The following is a 12,082-nucleotide window of genomic DNA, read 5'->3' on the forward strand; positions in this document are numbered from 1 at the left end:
TCTCCCTCTAGCTCGAGCTCAACGTAACGCAGCCATGGAGAATTATCCCATTCTGTTTGGGACGCAGCCCTCTTCTTCCACGTCCAATTCATACCACTTCATGGCAGGAGCGAGCAGCCATGACCATCTACATCACCATGGTCAAGCAGCTGGCAATAACACCGGCGGCGGCGGCGGCTTGGGCCAAGGCCTCTTCTCGGGGTCCAAGCAGGAGGATCCCTCCGAATCAAAGGATGGTGGCGATGATCGTGCAGGAAGTAGCTCACAGGGCGGCGGCGAGGCGGACGTGGTCGTCGGGAAGAAGAAAGGCGAGAAGAGGGAGCGGCGGCCGCGGTTCGCGTTCCAGACGCGCAGCCAGGTCGACATCCTCGACGACGGCTACCGGTGGAGGAAGTACGGGCAGAAGGCCGTCAAGAACAACAACTTCCCCAGGTCTGTAAATCCGTGCCCTAATTTCTCATATGACACCTTGACTTGCTGATCCTGACTGATCGATGATCAAATTGTTTTGATGTTTGGTTTACTTCTAGATGTTGTTTGGGACTTCTAACCATTGATTGTTTCTCCTTTTTGTGTTCTTTTTTTCCATTTGTTTGGCGTGCAATTTCATGTTTTTGATGGGCTCAAAGAAAGTAGGTGAGATGGAGTCCCAGTGAATCTTCCAAGCTCTGGTAGTGGTTGCCTACATGGGATAACGACATGTCTCTCATCCTCATCATCTAGTCTAGGCGAAAAAGCTAGCTAAGTTCCACGTGATTTTGATGGGCATCGCCAATAAATAGAGAGCTGATGGCGATCGAATTTGACTAGGAATAATTTGAGCCACCAGTTAGAGGTGGATTGAACGCTCCACATTATCTACTCCTTGTGTCTATAGATTATCCTAACTAAGTCACCATATTAGCATGCCACCTGGAGCACAAAAGACACTCTCTTCGGGATTACCGACTACAGACGCTGTCTGGCCTTTTCCCCTCTAGGGGCCTGGGTTATGCTTATATTATTACTAGCCAGGCAACTAGCAGACTGGCCCGTACATACTAGCTAGATTTCGTACATACTAGCTAGATTTCATACATACTAGCTAGATTTCATACATGAAACTGTAAATGATGGTGATATGGAAAAAAAAATTGTGAAGAATAAACTACTGAATAATCTCGGCTCCAATTGCCATGAACTTTGAAAGTGGCTGACAATTCAAGGATTACCAAGCTTGACTCCTTTATACTAGAGTAAAATGGCGTTTCCGTATAATAGAATCCACTAAGGTTTATACATTTAACAAATCCAAGAATGTCGATACATCGGATATGTGCTGCTTGGTGTGTAACTACTTGATGTTAATCCTCGGTCACTACATACTCCATGGTATTGAATGGAAATCAATTGGTTTGAGTATAATTAGCAGTTGTATTTTTGTGGAAACTTTCCATAACATATTGCTACCCTTTGCTTCGTAGTATGTGACTAATGTTTTTCAACATAATCGAGAAAACTTTACTACATAATTGACTTCCAAACTTTATTGTTGCAGAACAAAAATATTTAGCTTCCAGGTCTAGTACAAGCTTATATCCTATTTAATTCTCAAAATGTACTATTTTATTGTCGGTTACAACTGTCGTGAACTTTGCACATGCAATTCAAGCATATATACCTTAGTTAAATCCATGCATGTTGATCCTTCTAACTAATCCATACATATTGACACATCTAAAACATGATGAGTTTGTTGTTGGTCCTCTGTCACTGCAAACTACATGATACCAAATGTAAATCAAATAGTTTATTCTAGGTTTGTTCTACATTTTTAATTTAGTTTGATTGTACATATAAATCCATTTGTTCATGGTAACAAATTATTGGTTTACCCATTTGTGACCATAATAATGGAGTATGAAAATCAATTGGCTATATTTTATTTCTGACCAAACTAATCCATGCATATTGAGATATCTAAGACATGTTGTATTTCGTGTTGGTCCTCTATCATTGCAAACTATATGATACCAAAAAGAAATCAAATAGTTTTTAAAAAATGGGTTCTCCATTTTCAGTTTTAGATTAATTGTACATATATACCCAATCACTCCGTGTAAACAATTAAATGTGTTAAGCTATATGTCACCATAATAATGGAGTACGAATATCAAATTTGGCTATGTTTTATTTCTGATCAAACTATGTATGTGAAAAGAGTTCTATATCTTTACCTACTGTTGTATATATACTACTCTTCTATCAAGAAGTTCATTCTTAAATTTAGATATTTGTAACCCTAATACTAATAGTCCTATATCTTTACCTATTGCTTTGCATGAACTGGGAGAATAGCACAATAAATATCTATCAATGATTAACCTGTATACTTGCTAAAATAAATTGTAGTATGGTAGAAAAGGTCATAGGATTCGTATGTAAGCCATTGTCCAATTAATGCCTAAGTCATTGTCAATTCAAATTCTTGCAGATGTTAGAGGTGACACTATCCATGTTCTACCGTTGTCATACACAATGTGCTGATTCGTGATTGTTTTGATATAACAACCTTTATATAAGATATGGATATGTATGTTCCATTATTAATTGACTTTAAATCAAAGCCATTACCACATATGATGGAAGGACTAATTTAGCCTATTTGGATGAACATGGTGACTTATTTGTGTATTGCTTTAATTATAACATAATAGATAGATAGATAGATAGATAGATAGATAGATAGATAGATAGATAGATAGATAGATAGATAGATAGATAGATAGTCTCCTCTAACATCGGCGCAAGAAATAGCCGACTTATGTGTATGTTGATGCATGTCTTAATTAATTTTATACACTTGCAAAAATAATATAATACTTAAAGTAGCAAATATTTATGGCAGGCCAAAAATGAGATAAAATGACAGATACCAAATATTTATTAGACTTCAATCCTTAAGAACAATGATTTACCATTGTGATATAGGCTTTTTCCAGAACAATCAGATCTTAAAAAATAGTGATATGGCACATCACGCCAATCTCATGAACAATTATGAACCATCCTAACATAGAAAGTATATTAATGTCAATTGAATTGCAAGAGACTAAAGCAACAAATGATGAAATCATTTTGTTATTACTAGTTTAAATCATTTACTAGTCATATATCTAAGAACATATACCAATTGATAATGCTTGGATAACTTCCGTGAGCCTCCTTGGATTTTAAAAATGGGTAACATTGGAAGAAAAAGAGAACAAGAGTTTGAGAGGAATACAAGTGTGGAACAGATATTGCAAATATATGCAATTGTAGGACAAACTGGTAAGATAAAATACAACAAGCACCCATGAAAATGCCTCGATCCTACATAGATATGTATAAGAAATTGGGTGGATTCCTACGTCAATGATGTACACAAGAGCTTTCCATAGAACACCATTCTTGTGCTCCCTACTCTAAGTCTAGTCTACCCCCCCCCCCCACCACCACCACCTTATTGCTAAAAGGCTTTGTTGTTGTTCTTATGATCCCTGTAGCACAATAGCCTTTAAATAAGTACTAACTTGTTTGTTACATGCAGGAGCTACTACCGATGCACGCACCAAGGATGCAACGTGAAGAAGCAGGTGCAGCGGCTATCGCGGGACGAAGGTGTGGTGGTAACGACATATGAAGGCACCCACACGCACCCAATTGAGAAGTCTAATGACAACTTTGAGCACATACTCACCCAGATGCAGGTCTACTCAGGCATTAACAACGTCTCCCAAACCTTTGGCAACCAACACATGTTTCAATGAACATCACATGCATGGCTAAACAATGCCTATGCGCACTCGCAGAGATTATTTTGATTTGTACATTAACCCTAGACATGTGAAAACGTAAAAGAGTAATAAAGCATGATGCCATAGCTAGATAGGTGCAGGTTACTCATGCGACTTTTTTTGCATTCCTTTGTTGATGTTTTCTTTCAATTGTAGATGGACTATTATGGACTAATCGATCAATACAAACACATAAACTATTAGCACCTCAGGGGTATGTGTGCACTAGTGTTGTACAGCTCCTTGTCATCCATTTCAGATCTAGTAAAAAAATCATCCATATCATATCCACGATGCGTGTATGCATGTGTTTGTTTTCAATTTTTCACAATAGTATGACTTGTTTAAGTTGTACTTGTTTTCTTGTATTCCTATTTAGCATTGATCCATATATTCCAATAAAAAATGATGGAGTACATATGTGAAACAATCTCTATCAGAATTAGTCTGTGCACATATGACCACATGAGGACCCCTTTTTGTGACCAAAACATACAAAACTGCATTAATTTTACTTGGTGTATAATGTGAGTATAGAGCAAAGTTGGGCTTAGTATTATCGGAAGGTTTGATATTGATGTTGAACACCTGTAACAGAGGCTTAATATAGCGTGGTAGCGGAAATAGACTATACGAAGTTGGTAGTCAAATACACGGGGTCAAGGGAGGGGTGTCTAGATCTGGTGTGGTGGTTGGCCAGGGATGTTTTCAAAGCTAGCCTCAGCCGTCTTTGTCACCGGATGTATTGTATTGACTAATACATGGGGAGAAGCAAGTAAGGGTTCCAGGAAATGCAGCACTCGTGGAATTCTATAATCAAACCACGTCTCATTGTCTACTTTTCTACAGTGACCAGATCACTAAATTCCTAGCATAAATCCACATCATCTGCTGGGTTGAAGCCATGACTAGGTATCAGCACCTCCACGGGATGGAGATAGTGGACCGAGGAGAGCCTGCATCGACAAGCAACAGCACATGAAACTAGCAGAGAGTCGATGCGGAAAGTGATGGGAGCGATAAAATGTGTGTTGAGAGCATGGAAACTTGCAAGTGGGTTGAGAGGGGCGGCATGTCTCAAGATGGAAGGACGAGCGGCTCGGTGCGGGTGGAAATAGAAAGGGAAAGAAGAGCAAGTGGAGGGATTTTAGTAGAATTATTAATGCGCCGGTTATGGCGATCGAGTGGGCTTTTGTGCCTACTACAAAATTACTTATGGTTATGAGAAAACACAAGGTCATAGGTGATGATGGGTGCATCTATAACTCATGTTGCTCGTCTAGAAAGCAGCGGCACATGGGCCAGGCCGATAGGCATTCACTTCTCATTTTTTTTCTGTTTTACTTTCTTTTAATTTTTTCATTTCTTTTTATCCATTCTTTGAGTCTAAAATACATGAATTCATATTAGAGATAGATGAGTACTTTTTTAAAGAATTATATACAAAAAATGTGTCAGTTTATTTTATTTTTCGATTTTTTTCATTTTTTTCTAGCTTCCCACATATTTATAAAAAAATATTCATGAAATTTTAAAAAATCTTCATTGTGCATATTATGAATGTTTAGCATGTATTATACGATATTCAACATGTTAAAAAATAGTTTTATCATGTATTTTAAAATATTCATCGCATATTTTAAAAATATACATTGTGCTGAAAATGGTAATTATGTATTGAAGAGTTTTCTTAGTCAATTTGAATAAAAATCATTCTGAATCGAGAAATACTTCGACTTCTTAAAAAATGTTCATGGTGCATTTCGAAAATGTTAATCACCTTTCTTAAAATGTTTGTCGTGTTTTCAAAAAGAGTGTCTGCCAGGAAAGCGAGAACTCCAAAAAAACATAGGAAAGAGTGAAAAACACAAGAAAAAGGCAAAAACTAGAAAAGAAAATAAATAGGGGAAAATAAATTTGAAATTAAATAACTAAATATTTTAAATACACTATAATCATCTTTGTAATGCCCAGTAAACAATTTTTTTGTTTTATGCTTAACATTTTCTAAATATATGATGAACCAGTTTGTAATACATAGCAAAAAAACTAAACAGTGATGAACAATTTTTAATATAGGATGAATATCTTCTAAGTACCACATGACCATTTTTAAATTAAAGGACATTTTTTAAATACGTTAACATTTTTAATCATGTGAACATTTTTAGAGTAATATACATGAATTTTTTAATTACATAATCATTTAGATAAAAGATACATGTATATTTTTATTTGATATATGAACACATTTTAAAATTATATAAAAATGTATTTTTGAAACACATCCTGAACATTTTTTAAATACACGACGGACAATTTTGAAAAACGCCATGAACATTTTTGCACGAGAACACAAAATGGGAGCTAAAATAAAGGAAAAAGGATGAGAACATAAAGAGTAAAAAGGAAATACGGAAAAGAAACGAACATAAGTAAATAAATCGAAAATTAAAAAATGGTTTTGAAAAGCAGCATACCAGGCCGGTCGCGAGTCTCTGACAAAATGGAACCCAACCTACTGAACTCGAACCAAGCGCACACGCTAAAAATGGAAGGAAAACCGCTATGAAAGGAAAACTGCTTGATAGTCGTGGCCCACGAACTGGCTGCTGTAGGCGAGCGCTAACTCAAACTCGCCATGAGCGAGAAATTGGCTTAGTTATGGCATATCCATACCTCAGGCTTATGATGTGAGGCCTTGAGATAAAACTTATCCATGTGATATATTCTAGCCAAACATAATATGTGCAAGTGTAACTGGAGAAGTGGCAGAAATAACTGTTTTCCGATAACTGTGGAAAAAACATTTGGTGTAAGACTATATTGATGCAGAATTTGACAAGGATGAGTGTTCTTCACAACTGTCTAAAAAGATGCATGTATTCGTGGTACATAGTACATAGATTGATTGAGATGCATCCACGAAACCAGAAGATGATAAGTGACTGATCAACACGACAAACCACGGAGCACAACTACTGAGCTACCGATGATCGATCGGGTGCATATAAGTAGACGAACGACCTAAACCCTAATGAATGTCCAATCCTCTACCAGATGAAATACAGTCAGGCGCCATTCTGCGGCAGTCTTAAAACTCGCAGTGACTTCTCATCCCAGGAACTGGTGTTCAGAGGTTAATCAGGTCATCTTTCTTCGTGTCCTGCTTTTGGGCCCCATCCGCATCCTCCTGGGAGGAGCTGCTGTCCCCTCCCTTCTTGCCGAATATCATCTCGTCGAGGTCATCGAGCATACCGTCGTCTCCATCCGGCTTTGCTCGAGCACCGGCCGGTTTTCTGACCAGGGCCTCTTCGCTGCCGACGGCGGTGGCATCCTCGTGTTCCGCTTCTGCGGCGATCGGTATGGCCAACGGCTCTTGCTCCGCGTGCGCTGGTGCCACGGGTTTCTTCATCTCTTCGTATCTGGATAGCACCTTCTGGATCTCGTCGTTCACGGTCAGGGCCTCGAAGAGCATGGCCTCGTTGTCCCCGGCCGTCTCGACGAATCTCTGGATGGTGTGTTGGGATTGGTAGCATTGTTGCACAAGGGTGTTCGTCAAGTCATCCTGTGCAAGTAACAGAACTAGTCAAAACATAATACTAGCTCTTAGCCAATGTCAATGTATGACCAACAAAAATCTACCTCAAACCAGTAAAATAACATGTAAATGATAGTCTGATTACTGAAGTAAGTAGTCTATGTTGCACTGATATTTTTAAACGCACACCTTGCTTTCAAAAAAAATATATACCTTGCAGTGAATGCAATCGGTAACAGGGAACTATCATATTATGCTCAATTAAGCATTTAGTGCCTTCTCATTTCTGACTTATAGCTAAATGACTGGCAAAACAAGTTTATGTAATGTATGTGAAACTAGGACTTGTGATAGCTCAGAGAATTGGAGTAAAGTTGTCATGGAATTGTAAATGATATTGATTTAGAAACAAAATTTGAATGCTAGAATAACACATGTTCAGGAATAGAGGGGAACTTCATAGTATCTCATAAACAGAGTGCTACGCTCATGCAATAGAATAAAATAACCAGGGCACTGGCATAATAATAATAATAATAATAATAATAATAATAATAATAATAATAATAATAATAATAATAATAACAGGTATTTAAAAAAATGTTAACCGGAAAAAATCCACAGAGAACTAGTCCAGCTATTGTGTGAAGTGAATTAGTGTACATCAGTCAAAAGGTATTTATGCGAACTTGGAGGTTGCTACACAAAGTCCAGTTACCTGCAAAGCATCCTGCTGAGGGGAAGAAGAAAGAACAGTTGAAAGAAGCTCTATGCTGTTACGCGCAACATCAAAAGCTTCCTTTGTTTCTTCGGCAGTATATATATGCATATGCACATCTTCAAAGGTCTGTTGGGTAAAGTTTGCACCAGCTTCAGCTTCAGCAACTGAGCGTGGTGGAGTAAATATGGGGGCCAAGCTCTCATTGTCGCGTCCAGGAAACCGCACTCCTCTTGATTTCAGGCTCTACAGAAAATATATTAGCTAGTTTGTCATTTATAGGCACTGCCTTGGTTACTAAAGCATGATATATTTTTCACTGCAAGATAAATCATATGGATTTACATCAAACTGGCCACTGAAACAACAAATTATTTGACTCAAAAATTTCTTGAGTAGATGTCAATGCTGCTGCCAAAATTTGTTCACTACAATTTCTTCAACCATGAAGCCATGAATTTAAGCGCTGACGGCATAAAAAATATGACCACCACAAATTATCACTCTTCACTTCTAAACACAAAAGTATGAAACATATTAAAGCACAAAAGTGAGAAGCGTAAACTAATAAAGCACTAAGCTTATTGCATACTACTGTATTTTCTTACTTACAGGTATTAAGGGGGTGGTATAGTATAGGGAATGACCAAATGATAATAGTACAATGATTCATGGTGCCAAGATCATCACTCTTCCTTCAGACTGACGGAAGCTTCTTTTTTTATGGTGGAGAATGACGGAAGCTAAACAAATAGTATGTTACTGGAGCTAAATGTGCAATTTTAAATATTCACTGTGATGCACCCGGTTCTATCTTCTGTAATTCAAACAACAATTTCATTCTGAAGTTGTTTCATCTCATGATAACTCGAGATAAAACCGGGTGCTTCCCTCTATCTTCGATCTTTGAAAAGCACCAACCAATTGATGGCATGTGCTTCTACTTAACTGTTGCTTCCACATTATTACTCCCATCAATATTTAAGATTAAGTTCAGTTTTTTCTGAATTTAGTGCCTCCTATTTGTTCCTGCTGACTACAGCATGCCAGTTTCAGAAATGACTACTTCAGTACCCCCTAGGTTACACACCTAGTCACCTATACATTCAGTAATGTTTCTTTGCCAAAACTGACTCCAAATGTCAAACGGCCCCTTCCTTTATAACAGTACTTATGGACTTAAATTACTTCCATAACATGTTGATGTTTTGGTAGAATATAATTTAGTTATTCTCTATATGGTTTGCGTCTTTTTTCTGAAATAGTCACGACATCTATTTTTCAGGTGACAACTACTGCTTCATCTATATGTGAATATAATGCATCAAATTAACCATGCATTCCCTCAACTACTGCTTCATCTATATGTGAATATAAAGGTTAATTTAGTAGGTCAATATACCCATAAAACTGCTCAAATTGTGTGTATTTCTAGCATTATGTTGAGTTCTGAAGGAAAGTACTGAACATTTTTATTTGACTAGCAGCCAGATTTCAGAGATGTACTATGTAATCCCCATTCTACAAATCTACAGTATTTCTTCTAACTGGGTAATTTGTATCTGTTCTGTTCATCATCTTGAGCTAAGACTCTTACATATATTGATCTACTTTTCACCCTACGTCTCAACCATAACCTGTCGATATTCTACCAAAAATCACATGCTGGCTACCCATTCATGCAGGTATCTTCAGTTACTTCAACCTTTTGGTCCTAAATTATTGTTTTCTGTACTTACATTGCAAAGCACATCACGCTATTTGGGCCAACTTTTCGTTGACCAAGAAATGAAAATATAGACTCTCGACCAAGAAATGAAAATATAGACTCTCACTGCTATGAGACAGAATCAGGCAACTAGAATGTGATACAACAATTCTTCAGGTACCTTGTATGTCTCCTCATAGACCGGCAGGTAGCGGAGCTCCTCGCCGGACTCTCCCCAAGCCTCAATCAGCATAAGTGCCTTGTTCCTGTTATTCACCACGGTCAGTGGATCATCCACCAGCCTGACCATCTCATCAAGAACCCTCTCGGCGGCGACCTCGGAGAACACCTTCTCGCAGTTCTTGGTGACGGTCTCGAGAAGGGACAGGGTGAGGAACTGAACCCTCGCATCCTTGAGCACGAGCCGCTTCTTGACCCCGCGGACCAGATCCACGCTGTTCACCTTCCCGGCGTTGATGAGGTCGCAGATCTCCAGGTTCATGGCCCAGTCGGGCCCCTCCAGGCTCTCGGAGGTGGCGTCCTCGACGACCTTGTCGGCCGGAGTCTGCCCCAGGAAGAGCTCCCTCATCTTGAAGCTCATGGAGCTCATGCCGGCCGTCATCTTCTTGCCGACCTCCGTCCCGGTGATCTTCAGCTGCTCGCTCAGCGCCGTCACCTTCTCCATCAGGTTATGGTCGCCCATCTTCTTCCACCGCTGCTAATTAAACCAACCACCTGAATGTTCATCATCAATCAAAACAAGAAAAGATAATTCAGCAAGGGCCATGGTATATATATAACCAATGTCAAACTTGTGCAAACCCATGGCCTTTGGCCTGTGTGTCAATTATTTACAGACAGCATTGTTCCTACAATTGAATTCAGTGAAAACAATTGCACTACCAGGCACCGTTCAGATAGATTCAGTATCAAATTTGAACAGGCCAGACATCTCCTAGCAGTAGGCAGTAGTAAAATCAAGATATCAATTTCAGGGGCAGTAGTACAATGAGGGTACCAATTTCAAGGGCGGGGCGTAAAGACCAATCCTTTTCATCATCAACACAAGAAAAGAAAATTCAGCAAGGGCCATGGTATATATATATAACCAATGTCAAACTTGTGCAAACCCATGACCTGTGTCTGTCAATTATGTGCTGCAGCTCGGCCGTGTTGCTTTATATATAATATAAAGCGGGGCGGAAGACTTTTGGGGTAATTATGTGCTGCAGCATATATAGCTCCTGCAATTGAATTCAGCGAAAACAATCGCTCTACCAGGCACAGTGCAGCTAGATTCACAGTGTCAAATTTGAACACTCAACACATCTCCTAGCAGTAGTAGAATCAAGACACCAGTTTCAGGGGTGGGCCTGAAGACAAACCGAGGAGGAGGAGTCATAGACTCTGTGGTGCTACAGTACATGTCAAATTTGAATGAAGAAGAGAAAAAGGGCCCAAGACAAGAAGGAACAAATCCAGTCAAATTTGAACAGAGTGCAGCAGCTAGCTAGATTCAGTGTCACTCAAATCTGAAGAGCCGAAACATGTCTCCTCTACCAGGGGCGGGTCGAGTCCAGACTCCAGAGGCAAGTGGTCTGCTTCTACTGGCAGCTAGCAAATCTGCATCGAACGCCTACGACTAGGAAGGAGGGCGTTGACTGACGGGGGAAGCTCCAGAACGGCGCGCGCGGGGGGCAGCCGGAGGAAACCAAGACGGAGGTGGGAGGGGGGAGAACTCACCGCGGCCGGGGTCCGGGGAAGGGGGTAGCAGACCAGATCAGATCTGGCGGGCGGCGGCGGCGGCGGAAGAGAAGCAAGTCAGCGGCGGGGCGGCGGCTCGGCTGGCGCTCCTCTTCTCTTCTGCTCCTGGCGAGTTCCCTTCCCACACACGTGCGGCCGCAGACTCACTCCAGTGAGCACTCCGTTTTGGACCCGCGTGAACAGTAATACTCCCTCCGGTGTAAGGTACTAGTATAATTTTGATCACGGTGATCAAGACACATAGTTATAGACATGTTAAGACCAAAAGGTAAACGTTTGGCTGCGGCGCACCGGCCAAACGCTCGGCCGGTCGCGAGCCACCACGTCCGTGCCACGCGGTCACAGGGCCCGCACACACCCGTCCTTTTAGAGCAACTTCAACGGGCCGACCCAAACGGACGGCGTTTTTGTCCGCTTTTTGTCCGTTTGGGTCGGCCGCCCGCCCGCCGTTCGCCTTCTTTTAGTTTTGGGTCGGCAGTGCGTCCAACGGGCCGACCCATTTTCATGACCGCGCGCGTTTAACATCGTATCGT

General features: G+C 40.2%; 2 protein-coding genes across 2 annotated transcripts; one reads left to right on the forward strand and one right to left on the reverse strand.

Moving 5' to 3' along the window:
• Positions 1–6: 6 nt before the first annotated feature.
• Positions 7–3,943, forward strand: LOC119358563 (probable WRKY transcription factor 75). The gene is made up of 2 exons (XM_037625047.1): positions 7–432; positions 3,572–3,943. Exons 1-2 carry the CDS (start codon positions 35–37, stop codon positions 3,789–3,791), a joined length of 618 nt encoding a protein of 205 aa, XP_037480944.1. The 5' UTR covers positions 7–34; the 3' UTR covers positions 3,792–3,943.
• Positions 3,944–6,610: 2,667 nt separating this feature from the next.
• Positions 6,611–11,695, reverse strand: LOC119352682 (TOM1-like protein 1). The gene is made up of 4 exons (XM_037619258.1): positions 11,529–11,695; positions 9,967–10,520; positions 8,078–8,323; positions 6,611–7,386 (listed from the first exon to the last, which is right to left on the reverse strand). The coding sequence occupies exons 2-4, from the start codon at positions 10,486–10,488 to the stop codon at positions 6,952–6,954; spliced, it is 1,203 nt and encodes a 400-aa protein (XP_037475155.1). The 5' UTR covers positions 10,489–10,520; positions 11,529–11,695; the 3' UTR covers positions 6,611–6,951.
• Between the last annotated feature and the right edge of the window lie 387 nt (positions 11,696–12,082).

The sequence above is a fragment of the Triticum dicoccoides genome, chromosome 2A (assembly GCF_002162155.2).
Source record: "Triticum dicoccoides isolate Atlit2015 ecotype Zavitan chromosome 2A, WEW_v2.0, whole genome shotgun sequence".
Classification (NCBI taxonomy): Eukaryota; Viridiplantae; Streptophyta; class Magnoliopsida; order Poales; family Poaceae; genus Triticum; species Triticum dicoccoides.